Genomic DNA, 25,465 nt, shown 5'->3' on the forward strand with positions numbered 1-25,465 from the left:
TACAGCACAGCGTGCTCAGGATCAAGGAAACAAAGATATCAAGCTCATTCACAACATAGATGTATGGAGATCCGGCACTGCTTCTAGCTTTAAAAAGAGCTTTATTGCCAGCGGCTCTTTCATAGTTACATAGTTACATAGTTATTTTGGTTGAAAAAAGACATACGTCCATCGAGTTCAACCAGTATAAAGTACAACACCAGCCTGCTCCCTCACATATCCCTGTTGATCCAGAGGAAGGCGAAAAAACCCTTACAAGGCATGGTCCAATTAGCCCCTAAAGGGAAAAAAATTCCTTCCCGACTCCAGATGGCAATCAGATAAAATCCCTGGATCAACATCATTAGGCATTACCTAGTAATTGTAGCCATGGATGTCTTTCAATATGCAAAAAAGTTTCCAACAAGTTTCCAACAAGGTAATTCATGCGGTAAAAACATGCAAGGTGCACATACCCGTTGTGGTTAGTAAAGGCTGTGGGGCATGGTGGTAGGAACGGCCCGCCTAACGTCCGTTTCGCTTCAGTAGCGTCTTCAGAGCCACACTGCCTCTGAAGACGCTACTGAAGCGAAACGGACGTTAGGCGGGCCGTTCCTACCACCATGCCCCACAGCCTTTACTAACCACAACGGGTATGTGCACCTTGCATGTTTTTACCGCATGAATTACCTTGTTGGAAACTTTTTTGCATATTGAAAGAGCCGCTGGCAATAAAGCTCTTTTTAAAGCTAGAAGCAGTGCCGGATCTCCATACATCTATGTTGTGAATGGGTAAGAGATTATACTACCTATCTATTTTAATTAACATAACTAATGTAACTTAATGACAGTATGTTTGTTTAGGCTGAAGTTCCTCTTTAACAGTAATATACCCTCTTGACATAAATATTACAAAAGTTCAGTCCCTAAGGTAACTTTATGTATTTTTTTATGTAATTTTTTTCCCTATACCCCCAAAAAGTTTGGATGCTATGGGAGGGTGTGGGAGGGAAATGGTTAATTATAAAATTCAGTGTTGGGATTTTTATTAAATGAAAGTGAATTTTAGTGTAATTTTACTATTTGGCCACAAGATGTCCTCAGTTATCGGAAGTAATGCGTGGCACTGTAACAGGAAGATGCAATGAATGCAGGCATCTCATAGACACCAGCATTCATTGAACCAGGGACTTAAATTAATGAATGGGAACTGCATTTTATTTACCCATTTGTCCTGGTTATTGCAACATTTAAAACATTTCCCCATTCATCTCTCCGCTAATGGGTGACGCTGGAAGCGTGCACGGCCGCTGAAGACTTATATTCACGGCCCTGGTACTTCAAGTGAAGTTTTGCCTGGCCGTAAATATAATGCACAAGATGCAGTAAGTAGTTTTAATCGTGCCTGCACACCTTCCAGTGTTAGGCAATGCATGCTGAATGAGGTAGAGTAGGAACAACCCACCTTTATCTGAAAATCAAATATAGTTGCCATAAATTGTGACAGGAACATAATTTAGGTTTTGTGATAAATGGGAGAACTAGCCTAGTACAAATTGTGTTTTTTTTATCTACAGTAGCCCTTTTTTATTATAAGACATAATAATATGGGTAAAAACAAATAATGTATCTTTTCAATTTTAGTAGTTTTAAGTAGTGGTAAAGTTATTGATGATTGAATAGGGACATAGCTAAAATGTCAAAGTTTCTCTGGTCCTTAAAGAGTAACTGTCAGGCATAAAATCAAAAATCAATTCTTTATTTTTATCTGGTAAACAAGTAATAAGGATGCTAATTGCGCAATCCAAAAGTTAAAATCACTATTACTTTTCATGTTGATAAATTATCATTCCCCAGTTTACATGACTCTTATTTGGTACACAGAAAATTTGGTACACAAAAGGGAAGTTGCAGGGCATGCTGGGTTGTCTTTTTTTTTTTTTTTTTTTTCTTCCCTACTTCCCCTCAGACTTAACTAATGCAGCCTGATTGGCTGAAGCCTCTTTCCCTCCTGTTTTCCCCTCCCACACCTCTGTTCCTCTCTGATTGGCCAAAATTTCTCAGGCTGAAACAATGCACTTTCTATAGTGAAGCGTGGTCAAATCAGGCAGAGGAGACTAAGGGCGGATATTACATCACGACTGGCTTCAAAATAGCCACAGTAAATATGGAAACTGTCTAGAATAGGATTCTCTACTTTCTCTTTTATAAAATTCACAGGAATCATAACGTGGACAGTGCAATACATATGTTATGTAAGTAGAGCAAGTATTTATCTACTTATATATTTGTGTTTTTTTTCCTGAGATAGTATGGCTGACAGCTCCTCTTTAAGGGTGTTTATGTCTGTACTGAGGTGGTTAAGGTGTCATGTATGGGCTCAGACACACTATGGGGTCGATTCATAAAAGGCTGTGTGGAAAAAAATTCTGGTAGGGAAAACACCGCATTCGGTATTTTAGACTTTTGTGCGCTAATTCATAAAAATGTTCACAGGTGCGGTAAAAATAGTGAATTACCGAAGCACATTGACAAAAACCTGTTAGCAACAGCAGGAAAGAGTTATGCTGGGAATACACGTTTCGTTTTTGCCTTCGTTTTAGCCTTCGATTCGTTCGGTAAACGAATCAAGTGTTGAAAACGTATGTGAAAATAGTCATAATCTCATTATAGTTTCGATTAATAGACCCCAAAAACGAACGACTAGTGATCGAACATGTTTGATATTATCTCTCTTTATCCATCTAATCGAGCCATTGCTAGGCTTGATGGCTGTTCAGATTATATATTCGTTTATGCCGTCCGTCCCTGTACTACGTTTTCGTTTCTTTGCAGCCTTCGATCATTGGAAAAACGAAACCATCAGAATCGGAAAAAAAACGAAACCGTGGGTGGTGATATTAACCGTACGATCGATTATTTCGGGATCGAAGAGGACAAAAGGCACAATCGAAACGAAGGTTTAAACGAAGGCAAAAACGAAACGTGTATTCCCAGCATTACAAGCTGCCCGTGCTGTGAGGGAATTACAATAGAAGAGACGTCCTAAACATCCCTTTAGATGTACATGTTTTGTTATACTGACGCTGCTTGCTCTGAATCTGTTTATTAGTCTTTCTTAACATTCTATTTAATTACCACAGCTTAGAAGAACTTCAAGAAACTTTACACATGCCATGCTTAGGTTATTTTCCCCAATAGCTCCTACACATCTACAAAATAGGAACCCAAGAGGTTAAACAGCCACACAGCCTAAGGTATTCAGGGGAAGCCTGTTTTGTTTTCAATGCTTTTCTTACTCAAGCCTCATTTTTAGCTGCACAGAAGCTAAGCTCCGCCCCATCAAAAAAATCTGCCAGTGCATTTTTCTCCTGATGCTATGCAAAGCATGATTGTTTTTCTGATGTTGTTGTTTTGGAGCAAAATTTGTTTTTAAATTGAATTTGAGATTTGAAGCCTAGCTAGGAGGGGTGATCAGGACACAGGACAGTTGGACCTGTCTCATGCTCCCCATCACCTCCTTTCAACCAAAAACATTGCTGCTCCCATTAAATCAAAAACATTTGCCTGTTCTTTTAAAACAGGGTGGGTAAGAGATTAGTAACAATGGAGGGTACAGCGACTGGCACTACGGCGGCACTCAAAATATGTCACAGCTTGCAAAACAAAGAGGCATAGATTCCACCAGGTATCCGCACATGTACAGCACAGCGTGCTCAGGATCAAGGAAACAAAGATATCAAGCTCATTCACAACATAGATGTATGGAGATCCGGCACTGCTTCTAGCTTTAAAAAGAGCTTTATTGCCAGCGGCTCTTTCATAGTTACATAGTTACATAGTTATTTTGGTTGAAAAAAGACATACGTCCATCGAGTTCAACCAGTATAAAGTACAACACCAGCCTGCTCCCTCACATATCCCTGTTGATCCAGAGGAAGGCGAAAAAACCCTTACAAGGCATGGTCCAATTAGCCCCTAAAGGGAAAAAAATTCCTTCCCGACTCCAGATGGCAATCAGATAAAATCCCTGGATCAACATCATTAGGCATTACCTAGTAATTGTAGCCATGGATGTCTTTCAATATGCAAAAAAGTTTCCAACAAGTTTCCAACAAGGTAATTCATGCGGTAAAAACATGCAAGGTGCACATACCCGTTGTGGTTAGTAAAGGCTGTGGGGCATGGTGGTAGGAACGGCCCGCCTAACGTCCGTTTCGCTTCAGTAGCGTCTTCAGAGCCACACTGCCTCTGAAGACGCTACTGAAGCGAAACGGACGTTAGGCGGGCCGTTCCTACCACCATGCCCCACAGCCTTTACTAACCACAACGGGTATGTGCACCTTGCATGTTTTTACCGCATGAATTACCTTGTTGGAAACTTTTTTGCATATTGAAAGAGCCGCTGGCAATAAAGCTCTTTTTAAAGCTAGAAGCAGTGCCGGATCTCCATACATCTATGTTGTGAATGGGTAAGAGATTATACTACCTATCTATTTTAATTAACATAACTAATGTAACTTAATGACAGTATGTTTGTTTAGGCTGAAGTTCCTCTTTAACAGTAATATACCCTCTTGACATAAATATTACAAAAGTTCAGTCCCTAAGGTAACTTTATGTATTTTTTTATGTAATTTTTTTCCCTATACCCCCAAAAAGTTTGGATGCTATGGGAGGGTGTGGGAGGGAAATGGTTAATTATAAAATTCAGTGTTGGGATTTTTATTAAATGAAAGTGAATTTTAGTGTAATTTTACTATTTGGCCACAAGATGTCCTCAGTTATCGGAAGTAATGCGTGGCACTGTAACAGGAAGATGCAATGAATGCAGGCATCTCATAGACACCAGCATTCATTGAACCAGGGACTTAAATTAATGAATGGGAACTGCATTTTATTTACCCATTTGTCCTGGTTATTGCAACATTTAAAACATTTCCCCATTCATCTCTCCGCTAATGGGTGACGCTGGAAGCGTGCACGGCCGCTGAAGACTTATATTCACGGCCCTGGTACTTCAAGTGAAGTTTTGCCTGGCCGTAAATATAATGCACAAGATGCAGTAAGTAGTTTTAATCGTGCCTGCACACCTTCCAGTGTTAGGCAATGCATGCTGAATGAGGTAGAGTAGGAACAACCCACCTTTATCTGAAAATCAAATATAGTTGCCATAAATTGTGACAGGAACATAATTTAGGTTTTGTGATAAATGGGAGAACTAGCCTAGTACAAATTGTGTTTTTTTTTATCTACAGTAGCCCTTTTTTATTATAAGACATAATAATATGGGTAAAAACAAATAATGTATCTTTTCAATTTTAGTAGTTTTAAGTAGTGGTAAAGTTATTGATGATTGAATAGGGACATAGCTAAAATGTCAAAGTTTCTCTGGTCCTTAAAGAGTAACTGTCAGGCATAAAATCAAAAATCAATTCTTTATTTTTATCTGGTAAACAAGTAATAAGGATGCTAATTGCGCAATCCAAAAGTTAAAATCACTATTACTTTTCATGTTGATAAATTATCATTCCCCAGTTTACATGACTCTTATTTGGTACACAGAAAATTTGGTACACAAAAGGGAAGTTGCAGGGCATGCTGGGTTGTCTTTTTTTTTTTTTTTTTTTTTCTTCCCTACTTCCCCTCAGACTTAACTAATGCAGCCTGATTGGCTGAAGCCTCTTTCCCTCCTGTTTTCCCCTCCCACACCTCTGTTCCTCTCTGATTGGCCAAAATTTCTCAGGCTGAAACAATGCACTTTCTATAGTGAAGCGTGGTCAAATCAGGCAGAGGAGACTAAGGGCGGATATTACATCACGACTGGCTTCAAAATAGCCACAGTAAATATGGAAACTGTCTAGAATAGGATTCTCTACTTTCTCTTTTATAAAATTCACAGGAATCATAACGTGGACAGTGCAATACATATGTTATGTAAGTAGAGCAAGTATTTATCTACTTATATATTTGTGTTTTTTTTCCTGAGATAGTATGGCTGACAGCTCCTCTTTAAGGGTGTTTATGTCTGTACTGAGGTGGTTAAGGTGTCATGTATGGGCTCAGACACACTATGGGGTCGATTCATAAAAGGCTGTGTGGAAAAAAATTCTGGTAGGGAAAACACCGCATTCGGTATTTTAGACTTTTGTGCGCTAATTCATAAAAATGTTCACAGGTGCGGTAAAAATAGTGAATTACCGAAGCACATTGACAAAAACCTGTTAGCAACAGCAGGAAAGAGTTATGCTGGGAATACACGTTTCGTTTTTGCCTTCGTTTTAGCCTTCGATTCGTTCGGTAAACGAATCAAGTGTTGAAAACGTATGTGAAAATAGTCATAATCTCATTATAGTTTCGATTAATAGACCCCAAAAACGAACGACTAGTGATCGAACATGTTTGATATTATCTCTCTTTATCCATCTAATCGAGCCATTGCTAGGCTTGATGGCTGTTCAGATTATATATTCGTTTATGCCGTCCGTCCCTGTACTACGTTTTCGTTTCTTTGCAGCCTTCGATCATTGGAAAAACGAAACCATCAGAATCGGAAAAAAAACGAAACCGTGGGTGGTGATATTAACCGTACGATCGATTATTTCGGGATCGAAGAGGACAAAAGGCACAATCGAAACGAAGGTTTAAACGAAGGCAAAAACGAAACGTGTATTCCCAGCATTACAAGCTGCCCGTGCTGTGAGGGAATTACAATAGAAGAGACGTCCTAAACATCCCTTTAGATGTACATGTTTTGTTATACTGACGCTGCTTGCTCTGAATCTGTTTATTAGTCTTTCTTAACATTCTATTTAATTACCACAGCTTAGAAGAACTTCAAGAAACTTTACACATGCCATGCTTAGGTTATTTTCCCCAATAGCTCCTACACATCTACAAAATAGGAACCCAAGAGGTTAAACAGCCACACAGCCTAAGGTATTCAGGGGAAGCCTGTTTTGTTTTCAATGCTTTTCTTACTCAAGCCTCATTTTTAGCTGCACAGAAGCTAAGCTCCGCCCCATCAAAAAAATCTGCCAGTGCATTTTTCTCCTGATGCTATGCAAAGCATGATTGTTTTTCTGATGTTGTTGTTTTGGAGCAAAATTTGTTTTTAAATTGAATTTGAGATTTGAAGCCTAGCTAGGAGGGGTGATCAGGACACAGGACAGTTGGACCTGTCTCATGCTCCCCATCACCTCCTTTCAACCAAAAACATTGCTGCTCCCATTAAATCAAAAACATTTGCCTGTTCTTTTAAAACAGGGTGGGTAAGAGATTAGTAACAATGGAGGGTACAGCGACTGGCACTACGGCGGCACTCAAAATATGTCACAGCTTGCAAAACAAAGAGGCATAGATTCCACCAGGTATCCGCACATGTACAGCACAGCGTGCTCAGGATCAAGGAAACAAAGATATCAAGCTCATTCACAACATAGATGTATGGAGATCCGGCACTGCTTCTAGCTTTAAAAAGAGCTTTATTGCCAGCGGCTCTTTCATAGTTACATAGTTACATAGTTATTTTGGTTGAAAAAAGACATACGTCCATCGAGTTCAACCAGTATAAAGTACAACACCAGCTTGCTCCCTCACATATCCCTGTTGATCCAGAGGAAGGCGAAAAAACCCTTACAAGGCATGGTCCAATTAGCCCCTAAAGGGAAAAAAATTCCTTCCCGACTCCAGATGGCAATCAGATAAAATCCCTGGATCAACATCATTAGGCATTACCTAGTAATTGTAGCCATGGATGTCTTTCAATATGCAAAAAAGTTTCCAACAAGGTAATTCATGCGGTAAAAACATGCAAGGTGCACATACCCGTTGTGGTTAGTAAAGGCTGTGGGGCATGGTGGTAGGAACGGCCCGCCTAACGTCCGTTTCGCTTCAGTAGCGTCTTCAGAGCCACACTGCCTCTGAAGACGCTACTGAAGCGAAACGGACGTTAGGCGGGCCGTTCCTACCACCATGCCCCACAGCCTTTACTAACCACAACGGGTATGTGCACCTTGCATGTTTTTACCGCATGAATTACCTTGTTGGAAACTTTTTTGCATATTGAAAGAGCCGCTGGCAATAAAGCTCTTTTTAAAGCTAGAAGCAGTGCCGGATCTCCATACATCTATGTTGTGAATGGGTAAGAGATTATACTACCTATCTATTTTAATTAACATAACTAATGTAACTTAATGACAGTATGTTTGTTTAGGCTGAAGTTCCTCTTTAACAGTAATATACCCTCTTGACATAAATATTACAAAAGTTCAGTCCCTAAGGTAACTTTATGTATTTTTTTATGTAATTTTTTTCCCTATACCCCCAAAAAGTTTGGATGCTATGGGAGGGTGTGGGAGGGAAATGGTTAATTATAAAATTCAGTGTTGGGATTTTTATTAAATGAAAGTGAATTTTAGTGTAATTTTACTATTTGGCCACAAGATGTCCTCAGTTATCGGAAGTAATGCGTGGCACTGTAACAGGAAGATGCAATGAATGCAGGCATCTCATAGACACCAGCATTCATTGAACCAGGGACTTAAATTAATGAATGGGAACTGCATTTTATTTACCCATTTGTCCTGGTTATTGCAACATTTAAAACATTTCCCCATTCATCTCTCCGCTAATGGGTGACGCTGGAAGCGTGCACGGCCGCTGAAGACTTATATTCACGGCCCTGGTACTTCAAGTGAAGTTTTGCCTGGCCGTAAATATAATGCACAAGATGCAGTAAGTAGTTTTAATCGTGCCTGCACACCTTCCAGTGTTAGGCAATGCATGCTGAATGAGGTAGAGTAGGAACAACCCACCTTTATCTGAAAATCAAATATAGTTGCCATAAATTGTGACAGGAACATAATTTAGGTTTTGTGATAAATGGGAGAACTAGCCTAGTACAAATTGTGTTTTTTTTATCTACAGTAGCCCTTTTTTATTATAAGACATAATAATATGGGTAAAAACAAATAATGTATCTTTTCAATTTTAGTAGTTTTAAGTAGTGGTAAAGTTATTGATGATTGAATAGGGACATAGCTAAAATGTCAAAGTTTCTCTGGTCCTTAAAGAGTAACTGTCAGGCATAAAATCAAAAATCAATTCTTTATTTTTATCTGGTAAACAAGTAATAAGGATGCTAATTGCGCAATCCAAAAGTTAAAATCACTATTACTTTTCATGTTGATAAATTATCATTCCCCAGTTTACATGACTCTTATTTGGTACACAGAAAATTTGGTACACAAAAGGGAAGTTGCAGGGCATGCTGGGTTGTCTTTTTTTTTTTTTTTTTTTTTTTTCTTCCCTACTTCCCCTCAGACTTAACTAATGCAGCCTGATTGGCTGAAGCCTCTTTCCCTCCTGTTTTCCCCTCCCACACCTCTGTTCCTCTCTGATTGGCCAAAATTTCTCAGGCTGAAACAATGCACTTTCTATAGTGAAGCGTGGTCAAATCAGGCAGAGGAGACTAAGGGCGGATATTACATCACGACTGGCTTCAAAATAGCCACAGTAAATATGGAAACTGTCTAGAATAGGATTCTCTACTTTCTCTTTTATAAAATTCACAGGAATCATAACGTGGACAGTGCAATACATATGTTATGTAAGTAGAGCAAGTATTTATCTACTTATATATTTGTGTTTTTTTTCCTGAGATAGTATGGCTGACAGCTCCTCTTTACGGGTGTTTATGTCTGTACTGAGGTGGTTAAGGTGTCATGTATGGGCTCAGACACACTATGGGGTCGATTCATAAAAGGCTGTGTGGAAAAAAATTCTGGTAGGGAAAACACCGCATTCGGTATTTTAGACTTTTGTGCGCTAATTCATAAAAATGTTCACAGGTGCGGTAAAAATAGTGAATTACCGAAGCACATTGACAAAAACCTGTTAGCAACAGCAGGAAAGAGTTATGCTGGGAATACACGTTTCGTTTTTGCCTTCGTTTTAGCCTTCGATTCGTTCGGTAAACGAATCAAGTGTTGAAAACGTATGTGAAAATAGTCATAATCTCATTATAGTTTCGATTAATAGACCCCAAAAACGAACGACTAGTGATCGAACATGTTTGATATTATCTCTCTTTATCCATCTAATCGAGCCATTGCTAGGCTTGATGGCTGTTCAGATTATATATTCGTTTATGCCGTCCGTCCCTGTACTACGTTTTCGTTTCTTTGCAGCCTTCGATCATTGGAAAAACGAAACCATCAGAATCGGAAAAAAAAACGAAACCGTGGGTGGTGATATTAACCGTACGATCGATTATTTCGGGATCGAAGAGGACAAAAGGCACAATCGAAACGAAGGTTTAAACGAAGGCAAAAACGAAACGTGTATTCCCAGCATTACAAGCTGCCCGTGCTGTGAGGGAATTACAATAGAAGAGACGTCCTAAACATCCCTTTAGATGTACATGTTTTGTTATACTGACGCTGCTTGCTCTGAATCTGTTTATTAGTCTTTCTTAACATTCTATTTAATTACCACAGCTTAGAAGAACTTCAAGAAACTTTACACATGCCATGCTTAGGTTATTTTCCCCAATAGCTCCTACACATCTACAAAATAGGAACCCAAGAGGTTAAACAGCCACACAGCCTAAGGTATTCAGGGGAAGCCTGTTTTGTTTTCAATGCTTTTCTTACTCAAGCCTCATTTTTAGCTGCACAGAAGCTAAGCTCCGCCCCATCAAAAAAATCTGCCAGTGCATTTTTCTCCTGATGCTATGCAAAGCATGATTGTTTTTCTGATGTTGTTGTTTTGGAGCAAAATTTGTTTTTAAATTGAATTTGAGATTTGAAGCCTAGCTAGGAGGGGTGATCAGGACACAGGACAGTTGGACCTGTCTCATGCTCCCCATCACCTCCTTTCAACCAAAAACATTGCTGCTCCCATTAAATCAAAAACATTTGCCTGTTCTTTTAAAACAGGGTGGGTAAGAGATTAGTAACAATGGAGGGTACAGCGACTGGCACTACGGCGGCACTCAAAATATGTCACAGCTTGCAAAACAAAGAGGCATAGATTCCACCAGGTATCCGCACATGTACAGCACAGCGTGCTCAGGATCAAGGAAACAAAGATATCAAGCTCATTCACAACATAGATGTATGGAGATCCGGCACTGCTTCTAGCTTTAAAAAGAGCTTTATTGCCAGCGGCTCTTTCATAGTTACATAGTTACATAGTTATTTTGGTTGAAAAAAGACATACGTCCATCGAGTTCAACCAGTATAAAGTACAACACCAGCCTGCTCCCTCACATATCCCTGTTGATCCAGAGGAAGGCGAAAAAACCCTTACAAGGCATGGTCCAATTAGCCCCTAAAGGGAAAAAAATTCCTTCCCGACTCCAGATGGCAATCAGATAAAATCCCTGGATCAACATCATTAGGCATTACCTAGTAATTGTAGCCATGGATGTCTTTCAATATGCAAAAAAGTTTCCAACAAGTTTCCAACAAGGTAATTCATGCGGTAAAAACATGCAAGGTGCACATACCCGTTGTGGTTAGTAAAGGCTGTGGGGCATGGTGGTAGGAACGGCCCGCCTAACGTCCGTTTCGCTTCAGTAGCGTCTTCAGAGCCACACTGCCTCTGAAGACGCTACTGAAGCGAAACGGACGTTAGGCGGGCCGTTCCTACCACCATGCCCCACAGCCTTTACTAACCACAACGGGTATGTGCACCTTGCATGTTTTTACCGCATGAATTACCTTGTTGGAAACTTTTTTGCATATTGAAAGAGCCGCTGGCAATAAAGCTCTTTTTAAAGCTAGAAGCAGTGCCGGATCTCCATACATCTATGTTGTGAATGGGTAAGAGATTATACTACCTATCTATTTTAATTAACATAACTAATGTAACTTAATGACAGTATGTTTGTTTAGGCTGAAGTTCCTCTTTAACAGTAATATACCCTCTTGACATAAATATTACAAAAGTTCAGTCCCTAAGGTAACTTTATGTATTTTTTTATGTAATTTTTTTCCCTATACCCCCAAAAAGTTTGGATGCTATGGGAGGGTGTGGGAGGGAAATGGTTAATTATAAAATTCAGTGTTGGGATTTTTATTAAATGAAAGTGAATTTTAGTGTAATTTTACTATTTGGCCACAAGATGTCCTCAGTTATCGGAAGTAATGCGTGGCACTGTAACAGGAAGATGCAATGAATGCAGGCATCTCATAGACACCAGCATTCATTGAACCAGGGACTTAAATTAATGAATGGGAACTGCATTTTATTTACCCATTTGTCCTGGTTATTGCAACATTTAAAACATTTCCCCATTCATCTCTCCGCTAATGGGTGACGCTGGAAGCGTGCACGGCCGCTGAAGACTTATATTCACGGCCCTGGTACTTCAAGTGAAGTTTTGCCTGGCCGTAAATATAATGCACAAGATGCAGTAAGTAGTTTTAATCGTGCCTGCACACCTTCCAGTGTTAGGCAATGCATGCTGAATGAGGTAGAGTAGGAACAACCCACCTTTATCTGAAAATCAAATATAGTTGCCATAAATTGTGACAGGAACATAATTTAGGTTTTGTGATAAATGGGAGAACTAGCCTAGTACAAATTGTGTTTTTTTTATCTACAGTAGCCCTTTTTTATTATAAGACATAATAATATGGGTAAAAACAAATAATGTATCTTTTCAATTTTAGTAGTTTTAAGTAGTGGTAAAGTTATTGATGATTGAATAGGGACATAGCTAAAATGTCAAAGTTTCTCTGGTCCTTAAAGAGTAACTGTCAGGCATAAAATCAAAAATCAATTCTTTATTTTTATCTGGTAAACAAGTAATAAGGATGCTAATTGCGCAATCCAAAAGTTAAAATCACTATTACTTTTCATGTTGATAAATTATCATTCCCCAGTTTACATGACTCTTATTTGGTACACAGAAAATTTGGTACACAAAAGGGAAGTTGCAGGGCATGCTGGGTTGTCTTTTTTTTTTTTTTTTTTTTCTTCCCTACTTCCCCTCAGACTTAACTAATGCAGCCTGATTGGCTGAAGCCTCTTTCCCTCCTGTTTTCCCCTCCCACACCTCTGTTCCTCTCTGATTGGCCAAAATTTCTCAGGCTGAAACAATGCACTTTCTATAGTGAAGCGTGGTCAAATCAGGCAGAGGAGACTAAGGGCGGATATTACATCACGACTGGCTTCAAAATAGCCACAGTAAATATGGAAACTGTCTAGAATAGGATTCTCTACTTTCTCTTTTATAAAATTCACAGGAATCATAACGTGGACAGTGCAATACATATGTTATGTAAGTAGAGCAAGTATTTATCTACTTATATATTTGTGTTTTTTTTCCTGAGATAGTATGGCTGACAGCTCCTCTTTAAGGGTGTTTATGTCTGTACTGAGGTGGTTAAGGTGTCATGTATGGGCTCAGACACACTATGGGGTCGATTCATAAAAGGCTGTGTGGAAAAAAATTCTGGTAGGGAAAACACCGCATTCGGTATTTTAGACTTTTGTGCGCTAATTCATAAAAATGTTCACAGGTGCGGTAAAAATAGTGAATTACCGAAGCACATTGACAAAAACCTGTTAGCAACAGCAGGAAAGAGTTATGCTGGGAATACACGTTTCGTTTTTGCCTTCGTTTTAGCCTTCGATTCGTTCGGTAAACGAATCAAGTGTTGAAAACGTATGTGAAAATAGTCATAATCTCATTATAGTTTCGATTAATAGACCCCAAAAACGAACGACTAGTGATCGAACATGTTTGATATTATCTCTCTTTATCCATCTAATCGAGCCATTGCTAGGCTTGATGGCTGTTCAGATTATATATTCGTTTATGCCGTCCGTCCCTGTACTACGTTTTCGTTTCTTTGCAGCCTTCGATCATTGGAAAAACGAAACCATCAGAATCGGAAAAAAAACGAAACCGTGGGTGGTGATATTAACCGTACGATCGATTATTTCGGGATCGAAGAGGACAAAAGGCACAATCGAAACGAAGGTTTAAACGAAGGCAAAAACGAAACGTGTATTCCCAGCATTACAAGCTGCCCGTGCTGTGAGGGAATTACAATAGAAGAGACGTCCTAAACATCCCTTTAGATGTACATGTTTTGTTATACTGACGCTGCTTGCTCTGAATCTGTTTATTAGTCTTTCTTAACATTCTATTTAATTACCACAGCTTAGAAGAACTTCAAGAAACTTTACACATGCCATGCTTAGGTTATTTTCCCCAATAGCTCCTACACATCTACAAAATAGGAACCCAAGAGGTTAAACAGCCACACAGCCTAAGGTATTCAGGGGAAGCCTGTTTTGTTCCACTCTCACTCTGATGCCTAGGGGGGGTTTAAAAGCTTGTCCTGCTGGCGAAGGCTGCCAGTCCTATCACATTTCATCATTTAGACTTGCAGGAGAACAGGGGCTGTTTCTATTGGCTCCCTGCTCCTGTCATTCACAACTACCTCTGCTTCTGCTTGTGAGTCACGGCTCCCAACACAGTCTCCTTACACAGACTCCACACTATTTTCACCACTTTAAAGCAGACTGTATTATTTTGTGCTTTTACTGCATGTTGTAGACTTTATTAATTGTCGTTTACTGACACGTGTTGAGGTATTTACAGTACAAGTCGTTCATTTACATCACTGCTCGGTAATTTCAGCTTTTCATGCGGTAACTGCCTGCCTTTATGAATTGACATTTTTTTCTAGGTGCTCGGTAAAGTCAGCTTTTTTCTATAAGGCCATGCTATATGATTTGACCCCATAGAGGTCGATTCATAAAGCATTACCACATTCGGTACTGCTGAAAACAGCTGACTAGCTAGTGGGGAAAATCGCCTAAGCATGACATGTGTAAAGTTTCTTGAAGTTCTTCCATACCAAATATACTACAGTCTGTATTAGTCAGTAGGGATTTCATTGAGGTGCAAATTAATTTGAATTGTGCTCATTATTATGATACATAATTATACTAATTATTATAAAAAAATCTATTGTAAAATGGATTAATTAAATCTTTCAGTGGCATCAACTGCATTCAAGCTGCATAAATTTGCAGTAACATTTGCATAATTATGCAGCAACTCATTTATTTATTTGCATATATAATTAAACTGAAATGTTGCCACTGAGCTAAAATTGTGTACCAAATGCCTTTTAGACATCCGTGGCACAGAAATATGGTGTCAGAAAACGGCCTATAGACATGGGAATAGAAATTGTTTTGTACTAAAATTTAATTCCATGGTGTATGGATGCAAAAACGTTGAACATATATAAACTTTGAATGTATAGAGGTCTGCAACAGTCTAAGAGTTAAAAGGGGTCTGTCAAAAACCTGAGTGGTTCTTGCCTTTTTCATGATTGCTAACTCAGTAAAGGACCAGCCTTTAAAGCGTTGCTATCATATAAATCTGGCATAGTGGGGTCTGAACCCTCTCTAACAGTAATTATAGATTGGCGGTATACCTTGAAATGAATCAGAGCACTCAGTATATGATTTTATATAAAAAATTGTATTTGCTTATCATACAGCATATATACAAAATATGAACAGTTCCAAGTAGTGTTTCCTTCTGACAGTATTCCATCTCATCAAGGCTTTATAGCCAAGCGATCATCAATCTTCTAAGCACATTCAAAAAAGAATATAACAGGTGTGTTATGTAGAATAAGATCAAAAGTAGTCTCATCTGTATCAATAGCTGTGTATCTAGTAGCTGTGTAAAACTTGTAGTAATCTTCTTAAAGAAATGGCATAAAAATTAGCTTCTAAAAAAAAGCTTTGTGCTAAAATCTTAACAAAACTTAATGCTGAAAAATTAATAAAGTAAATCACCAGAATATTAAGCATATTACCCCTTCTCTGTCCTCTCTTCAGCATCTAGAACCACGTGTGGGAAGGTAGCTTCTGCCTCATGTGTCTTCTCAGGAGATTGTTGGGCTTCTGCAAACTATGAGTTTTCAGACCCTACTTTTATAGGAATAGGAAGCAATATGGCTGCCTAATCTGGAATGTCCCTAAATCCCAGGTTCTGATTGGCTGAAACTTTGTGCGTCAATGTTTTATCATGTTCTGATTACCTAAGTCATAATATTATTATTTATAAATTCCTTAACGACCTTATATTGTGGGAATGATCTGAAGTGTTTTTTACATTTTGTTTAGGTCATTTCTGACGCAGTTGATTAAAAATGGACGTCACTAGCCATCTTGTCTTCTGGTTTGCCCCAGACATTGAGACTAAACAATGTAATTCATGATGCATTTCTGATAAAGTGTTCTCTGCTAATTAGGTTGGAATGTGTCTGTACTTTCCCAGACAAGAAATAGGGCATGTTGACCCAAACAATCTATGAATTTCAGATATAGTAATGTAATGCTTATTGAAATACACAGGGCTTCTAATATACTCATTTAAATATAAAGCTTATTATATAATTCTTCTTAAAACAATCATATAATAAATAATTGCATATTAAATCTTAATATAAAATCATGTTCTATATATTTGCCTTTCTTATGAATAAATATAATAATGTCAACCGGCAGAGACTTATCATAAATAACAAGCAGCTAAAGCTAACAAAATTTTGGGATGCATTAAAAGGGAAATAATAACTCGAGATGCTAGCATAATATTGCCCCTGTTTAACTCTCTAGTAAGGCCACATCTGGAATATGGAATTCAGTTCTGGGCACCACATTACAAAAAAGATATTTCAGTTTTAGAGCAGGTGCAGAGACGAGCAACAAAATAGATACGTGGGATGGAAGGTCTCGCTTACCAAGAAAGGTTAGATAAACTGGGTTTATTTAGTCTAGAGAAAAGATGCCTTTGATATATTTATACATGTTAATTAGATCTCCTCTGAGGGCAATATAATAGCTTGGCGGATGAGCTTTTTGTCCCTAGGCCTTCTCAAAGAACTAGAGGACATGATCTGCGCATGGAGGAAAAACGTTTTAGCCATTTATTTAGGAAAGGGTTCTTTACAGTAAGAGTGATTAAGATGTGGAATGCATTGCCACAGGAAGTCGTTATGGCAAACTCTATACCTGCATTTAAAGGGGGCTTCGATGCTTTCCTTGCGTTGAAAGACATCCATGGCTACAATTACTAGGTAATGCCTAATGATGTTGATCCAGGGATTTTATCTGATTGCCATCTGGAGTCGGGAAGGAATTTTTCCCTTTTGGGGCTAATTGGACCATGCCTTGTAAGGGTTTTTCGCCTTCCTCTGGATCAACATGGATATGGGAGGGAGCAGGCTGGAGTTGTACTTTGTACTGGTTGAACTCGATAGACGTATGTCTTTTTTTCAACCAAAATAACTATGTAACTATGAAACCACCAGGTGGCATCATTTGCCCAAAATACGGGATAATAGAAAAAACCTATTGACGTTGCCGAATTTTTGATAAGACCTCCTAACCCAAACATTCATGTGGAACGCTTCTAATGTGTTTTGAAACTTTCACTGCAACATTCACCATTTAAATATATTTCAAAGTAATAGATTCTATTATATATGGTTTAACAATAATTATTTCTTTCTTTAGAAGGACTGTATTGATTAATATTTAAATTGATAATATTTATGTGTAATTAATGAGCAAATAAGATTGCTGCAGTAATGTGAGTTTAACTTGCTTCCAGTCAGTCTTCACACAGTACGCTTATCTTGACCTTGGCATTTGGAAGATGCCTCTAACAAACAAGAATGTTTTGGCTTCTTGTAGCTAGAATAATCTTATAGGCCTCACAGACTGGAAAATGCTGAGATGTCACAGAGCAATATTTTAAAAAAGTACTCAAACTTTACTGTTTACAATGACATTTTGCATAGAACATTAAAACTTAAAATTTATACATATGACAGCTTTTCCTGCATAAATAAAACCGCTAGAATTCTGACAGGTCACCATAATGCTGAACGTTTGTGGACATAGTATTTCACTGAAAAACGTGGTGACAAGTGTGTGTGTAGTCAGTGGTTAAGGGGATAGTTGGCATTGCCCATGATGCCCCTCTCAACTGTCTGGTACTTAGATTGCTGTCCTGAATGCAGGAAACTGTGTGCAGACTGAGAGTATGACCATCATACATGTGAACTATTTTCTTCCCATAAACAGTTCTTTTCAAAGTAAGTTAGCTTTCTAAATTCTTTGAAGCATACCTAAATTGACATTTGATATTAACAATATCAATAACAATAATATTTATATAGCGCTTTTCTCCCTGGGGACTCAAAGCGCTGAGCGTCAATGCGCCACCAGTAATATTGCTGTGTGCAGCACAGTATGTATGTTGCGCAATTAGCGGCAGTCGTGGTGCATGGGTAAGTATTGCAACACGTGGTACCATAGCAAAGCTTACATTGCCCATTTATCATTAGTATTGCTAATTGCAAATCACGTGGTCCTCCATTGGCCTTAGTACTGGTAATATTGCCATGGCTGTCTGCGCATGAAAATATTACCAGCGGTATGTGGATCAAGCCAATGATGTGTAGGTGTACAGTGTGTGAAGTCCTAATCTAATTACTGTACCTGCTAAATATGTAAGCATTTTTAATGAAATACAGTTTGTAATTTTTTGGGTAGTTTAAGTTTAATGAAGACAGAATATCGATAACACCCTATGTCTTAACCACTTCAGCCTACAGTGTCGTTTCACCTTATGCATCCGAGCAATGTTCACCCCCATTCCTTTGCCAATAACTTTATCACTACTTATCACAATTAATTGATCTATATCTTGTTTTTTCCACCACCAATTAGACTTTCTTTGAGTGGCACATTTTACTAAGCACTATTTTTTTCTAAATGCATTTTAAAGGGAATATTAAGAAAAAAATTGAAAAAATTCATTATTCATTATTCAGCCATTATAGCTTTAAAATACTATATGCTACCATAATTAAAACACACGTATTTTATTTGCCCATTTGTCCCAGTTATTACACCATTTAAATTATGTCCCTATCACAATGTATGGCGCCAATATTTTATTTGGAAATAGAGGTGCATTTTTTCAATTTGCGTCCATCACTATTTACAAGCTTATGATTTAAAAAAAAGTATAGTAATACACTCGCTTGACTTGCATATGAAAGTTCAGACCCTTAAGTAACTATTTATGCTGAGTTTTTTTTTTATTGTAATTTTTTTTTTTTAAATGTCATTAAAAATTTTATTTGGGTTTTTTGGAGTGGGGAGGTAAACCAGGGATTTTAAATGAAATTTATTGTGTATATTTAAAAAAAAAATCTGTGCATGTATTTTTACTATTTGGCCACGAGATGCTCACAGTGAGTTTTCGGTTTTCTGTCCTGCAAGCGAGAGCTCTTGCTTGCAGGAACAGAAGGGGTGACGTGGGACATAGAAAAATTGAGGCTTTCCAGATAAAGCCGTCGGTTTTTCTTAGGGGGACATAGATCAATGAATGGGATATGTATTCCCATTAATTGATCTCAGGGGCTGCGAAAGGCGGCGGGAGCACGCGCGGCCCCACAGCAGCTGTGCAGTCTATCTGGACGGATATATCCACAAGGTCCCCCTGCTCAAGAAGGAACATGTAAAGGGCCATCTTAAATATTCCAGTGAACTAAATGATTCAGAGAAGACGTGGGGGAATGAAAAACAAAAACAAGGTTTTCAGCATCAACTTGGTCCACCTTGTTTGGAGGAAGTGTGCCCCCAAACAAAAACACTATTCTGGCAGGAAGGTGAAAACATTGTGCTTTGGGGCTGTTTTTCTCTAATGGAATGGGATGGTTTTGCCGCATTAAGGTTCCAATGGACAGGACCATATACCACAAAATCTTGGATGGTAACACTGAAGTTGGCTCATGGATAGGTTTTCCAGCGTGACAATGATCCCAAGCATACCACCAAATCAACAAATGATTAGCTAAAGAAGGAGAAAATGTATTATAATTTCCCAGATTTTTAAAAAGCTAGGCATACAGTTAGACTATACCCTTGATTAAATAGTAAGAGATGATAAACTAGTCAGGAATATTTTCCTTAAAATACATTAGATTACTTTATCTGATCACATTGTTCCTATTCTCCTTTTAATGATACAGAACCAGTTTCATCATTATGAATTGAATCTTGAAGGTATGGATTTAGTCTTATCGTTAGAATATGAGTAAATAACATTCACCAATGAGATGTGATAATAGCTGTTTAATTCACAAAAGGGTACTAATCCGTTGTAAGCAGTGTGATCGCTTCTTTGAAGGTATATATGGGAAGAAAAAGATCATACTCTTTAAAGGGTACATCTAAGCTAAAAACAAAATAAAACAAAAAAAATGATCTCCTTACCTGGGGCTTTCTCCAGCCCCTGGTAGCCTATCTGTCCCTCGCCGCTTATCCAATGTCCTGGGGTCCTCTCTCACGTGGCTCAGCCACGTACTCATGCAGGCACAGAAGATGCTGACCTGGCGAGGTTGGCATCTGCAAAGGAGGGTACCCCGGAGCTGCGGCGATGGACAAATGGGCTACCAGGGGCTCGGGGAAGCCCCATTTAAGTAGAGCTTGTTTGTTTTTTGTTTGTTTGTTTGTTTTTTTCCTCAGATGTATCATTGTAATTATCTGTGCTTGGATTTTTTTATTTAGTTTTAATCCCCATACTCCTTATGATGTACTACTACATCACTCAAGTATGACATTTGTAATTAAATTAGTATTAAAAATGAGTACATGAGTATCAGGAGCAAGGAAGATATCAGCGATAGGCGACCCTACCCTTCACTAAACAAGACGCTGTGACACTCCAATGGCATCTCCAATGGCATCAGTAAGCCAGGACCTATTCAGTAGGAGACCTTGGGCAAGACACTCTAACACTGCTACTGCCTATAGAGTGCGTCCTAGTGGCTGCAGCACTGGGGCTTTGAGCCCGCCAGGAGAAAAGTGTGATATAAATGTTCTGTGTCTTGTCTGTGTCTTATAGTTCTTATACTTTTATTGCACATTTATGCTACCTGCCAACATCAAATTTGTAGCAATAGCACTTTTCCATTAGCACGTTATGTAACCATTTGCTACCTTTGCACTATGTGATTTATTTTTCTATGAATGATTGAATTAGCACTGTTTTGCATTTATTGATGGTTGTTTATTGCACCTTCCATACTTTCTTGCACACTGTTTTATGCATCTGTCAGAACCCAGGTTCATACACTACTACACAGTCTAATTAGACTGTGTGCAGGTTACATATATTTTGGTATACCGGGCTTATCCATACAATTGTTTAATTGATTTGTTGATATATTGCTATTTATTGGCTTATGCTTGGATCAGTGACTGAGGTAGTTTTTAGTTGTTCTTAATTTTCAAGTATTCATATAAAATGCAATTAAGATATAATTTAGATGTAATACAGATATTATTCTGAGTAATACTTGTTGTAGAAATAGTCTCTTTTGGTCCACATTAAGAAATTTTAATAACCACTGTACCTGTAACACCAATGTGTTAACTTTCTGTCTTTTGTGAATCCCATGTCTCATCTGTGGGGATGCAGATAGTAATGACAAATAGTGTGGTCCTAACTAAAAACGAACAGAAAAAGTATTGTCAATGTTGTCTTTTTTAATTTGTGATATTTGCATTTCAAATACAGCCAAGACTAAAGATTTACATAAATCTTTTTTAATACAGGTGTTCAGCCAGTCTCTTTTTCAGACTGGGAGAAGATAGATGCAGTGGAAACAGCGCGTGGTATAGAGGTGGGAAAACCTCGAGAAAAGATTTTGGACCCTGAAGAGATGTTGGAGTTAATCTTTCGGGGACACACTACACGTCAATTATAGTTAATTAGCTTGTGTGAATTGTAGATATAGACTGCAGAAGACTTTAAATCAAAAGATTATTGATAATTATTTTAATAATATACATCTTAATATCTTGTATTTATAAATCTAAAAACAATGTATGTTTACTTGTGCTGGTCATCGGTTCAGTATTATGTTTATGAAATCTATTTAAACCAGTCTGAATTTAGATTTTGCGTGTTTTATCTATGGTGTAAATTGGTGTGAGGATGCTAAAAGGCAAGCAATCCACTGTCAGTGCACGGCTGGCAACAGGCCGACCGACAAGTGGGTTAATTCTCAGACCTCAGCGTGCTCTGTACCTAGCACAGAATCAATTAATAAAGACTACAACATTGAAATGTATGATAAAGATATATATGGCACTGCTGAATCAGTCCAGTGCTTTTTAATTTCAGTGTAAATATTTCAGTACAAAGTAGTTTACACACATGCGAGCAATTGTAGTGTAAGTGGGGTACAACTTACCAACATCTGTTTTGTGTCTGTCACTTTTTCTGGGGCCGAATGTGAACAGTAGGCAGGTTCTGGTGTAGAGCTTTGAGGAACCAACCACTGACATCTACATTATATCTCTTCTGGTGCCATAGTGATGGGGCAGCAAAAGTAGTTCCTACTGATGCATGAAATGTGGAAGTCTGCCTATACTATCATGTATTGTGGTGTCCGGGGAGTTGTGTCTGTAGCATGCAATTTTGAGCATAAAAGATTTGACACTGTTCCCCTCAATAGCTTGGTGAAGAAGCTGAGGATCCGAGGACTAGGAGAAAAAGTGTGAATTTGGACAAAGAACTGGCTAGGGGACAGAAGGTAAAGAGTGGTGGTAAACAGGTCATAGGTCAATATGGGAAAACTGTTAGTGGAGTCCTGCAAGGGTTAGTAGCAGATCCAACCGCCGACATCCACTACTACAGAGTATACATAGTCGTGTCACTAACTGTCCCTCAGATGAGCTCACAATCTAATCCCTACCATAGTCATATGCCCATTGTAGTCAAGGCCCAATTTAGAGGGAAGCCAATTGGCTTATCTGTATGTTTTTGGGATGTGGTAGGAAACTGTAGTGCCCTTAGGAAACCCATGCAGACACAGGGAGAACATACAAACTCCTTGCAGATCTTTCCCTTGCTGGGACTCGAACCGGGAACCCAGTGTTGCAAGCAGAGAGTGCTATACACTATGCCACCATGCTGTGCCCATTCTGTATCTTCAGCAGAAAAATAGTCATGACCCGCGGTGTGCTGAAGGTTTTCATGAAGAATATCATCTGCGATACCGTCACAGAGTATGCCAAGAAGAATGTCACTGCCATTAATGTGGTGTACACTCTGAAATGCCAGAGGTGCACCCTCTAAGGCTTCAACAGCGAAACCAGGCACTCCTGACCTGTTGACCAACACTAAACAGGATAGTGACATTTTACAACAGGATCTCAACAGCATGGCTATATGGGCAGACAGATGGCAGATGAAATTTAATGTAGATAAATGTAAGGTCATGCACCTTGGATGTGTCTATGGTAGAGCTTACATACTGGAGGATAACAAGTTAAAAGACTGGATTCAATGCCTAAGTAGCTGCAGCAGCTAAAGCAAATAATATTCTGGGATGCATAAAAAGGAAATAAATTACAAGATGCTAGTATACTACTCCCTCTATATAAGTCAGTTGTGAGGCCAACTCTGGAGTATGGGGAACAGTTTTGGGCTCCACACTAAGGACATTAAGATATGAAAATAAGTACAAAGAGGGGCAATTAAATTAATCAGGATTGAAGATTTCACTTATCAAGAAAGGTTGGACAAACTGGGTTTATTTAGCTTGGGGAAAATATGGTTAAGGGGTACCTAACTAACATATATACAGTAAATACATCTGATGACAAGAACAAAGATTGGCAGATCAGTTTTTTGTCCTTAAGCATGTAAAAAGGACTAGAGGACATGTTTTGCGTATGGAGGAAAAAAGGTTTAGACATCTACTTAGGAAGGGATTCTTTACTGTAAGAGTGGTTAAAATCGGGAATATTTTACCTAAAAAATTAGTTATGACAAATTCTGTATCTGCTTTTAAAGGACACCTCCAAGGTAATTAAAAAATAAGAATCCACTTACCTGGGGTTTCCTCCAGCCCCTGGCAGCAGTCCTGCAGCTCCCGGTCTCCTCTGCTGCAGATGCCGACCTCGCCAGGTCGGCTTCTTCTGCGCTCCACCGTACGGCTCACATGGTTGCACTAACGTTATCAGGACTGTACTGCGCAGGCGCAGTAATTCAGTGGAGAAGACCAGGAGCTGCGGCGAATGCACAGGACGGCTGCCAGGGGCTAGAGGAAGCCCCAGGTAAGCGGATTTTTATTTTTTAATTACCTTGGACGGTTCCTTCAAGAGGCTCGGATGCTTTCTTTGCATTGAAGGACATCCGCGCCTATAATGAATTTAATTTCCAGAAGAGTTGTTCCAGGGTATTTATCTGACTGCCACCTGAAGACGGTAAGGAATATTTTCCCCTGAAAGGTTGATTGGCCTAAGCCTTGTAAAGTTTGATTTTGCCTTCATCTGGATCAACTGAGATATGTGAGGGTGCAGGAAAGAAAATTATCTAATGTTTACTTATATATTCATTTGTGTTTTTCTGGTTGAACTTGATGGACAATTTTTTTTCAACCAAACTACATAAATAAGATAAAATAAAATGTAAATCCCACACAATGACCAAATATAATGGCCTCAATTCACTAAGATCATGCTGGATATAATAAGGCAAGAGAAAACTTACCACTAGAGATGTCGCGAACCTCCGATTTTCGGTTCGCGATCCTTCGCGGAAGGTTCGGTTCGCGGAAAAGTTCGCGAACCGCAATAGACTTCAATGGGGATGCGAACTTTGAAAAATAGAAAAAATTATGCTGGCCACAAAAGTGATGGAAAACATGTTTCAAGGGGTCTAACACCTGGAGGGGGGCATGGCGGAGTAGGATACATGCCCAAAGTCCCGGGGAAAAATCTGGATTTGACGCAAAGCAGCGTTTTAAGGGCAGAAATCACATTGAATGCTAAATTGCAGGCCTAAAGTGCTTTAAAACATCTTGCATGGGTATACATCAACCAGGGAGTGTAATTAGAGTTCTGCTTCACACTGACACACCAAACTCACTGTGTAACGCACCGCAAACAGCTGTTTGCGTAGTGACGGCCGTGCTGGACTGGTGCGCACCATGGCTAGAGTGTAGGCCGTGGCGTTTTTCAAGGCCATATGGTCGCCGGGCTGTGGTAGCTCAATGATAGAACAACAGTGACTGTCCAGCTGATCAAATTTGGTCTGACCACAATGAAGCAACAACCTTATTATCTTTTGTGTCCCACCCCCACCCGAGACACTCAAATAGCCAGCGGTCATTGCTTCATTGTGATACGCAAGCCCCTTCACCGCGGCAAGGTAATGATCACGAAGGGGGATGGGCACATGTACATGCCTTTTGTTTATTTGTTGCAGCCGCCCGCAGTGCAGGCAGAAAAATTAGGCATGTACACGCACCAGAAAAATTAGTGTAGTGGCCGCTGCTAGCAGCGGCCTTAAAAATTCAGGAATCCGCCTAGAGTCCTGGACCCTGCTTGTGGTGGCGGAGAAGGC

At 39.0% G+C, this 25,465-nt stretch overlaps 1 protein-coding gene across 2 annotated transcripts in view; it reads left to right on the plus strand.

Moving 5' to 3' along the window:
• Positions 1–22,005, plus strand: part of FDXR (ferredoxin reductase) — a 317,763-nt gene extending 295,758 nt beyond the window's left edge. For both annotated transcript variants that reach the window (XM_068263200.1, XM_068263201.1), the window contains one exon: positions 21,664–22,005. In XM_068263200.1, the coding sequence (XP_068119301.1) occupies positions 21,664–21,815 (152 nt within the window). In that variant the 3' untranslated portion in view covers positions 21,816–22,005. The remainder of the gene's footprint in view (positions 1–21,663) is intronic.
• The last annotated feature ends 3,460 nt before the right edge of the window (positions 22,006–25,465 follow it).

This window comes from Hyperolius riggenbachi, chromosome 12 (assembly GCF_040937935.1).
Source record: "Hyperolius riggenbachi isolate aHypRig1 chromosome 12, aHypRig1.pri, whole genome shotgun sequence".
Lineage (NCBI taxonomy): Eukaryota > Metazoa > Chordata > Amphibia > Anura > Hyperoliidae > Hyperolius > Hyperolius riggenbachi.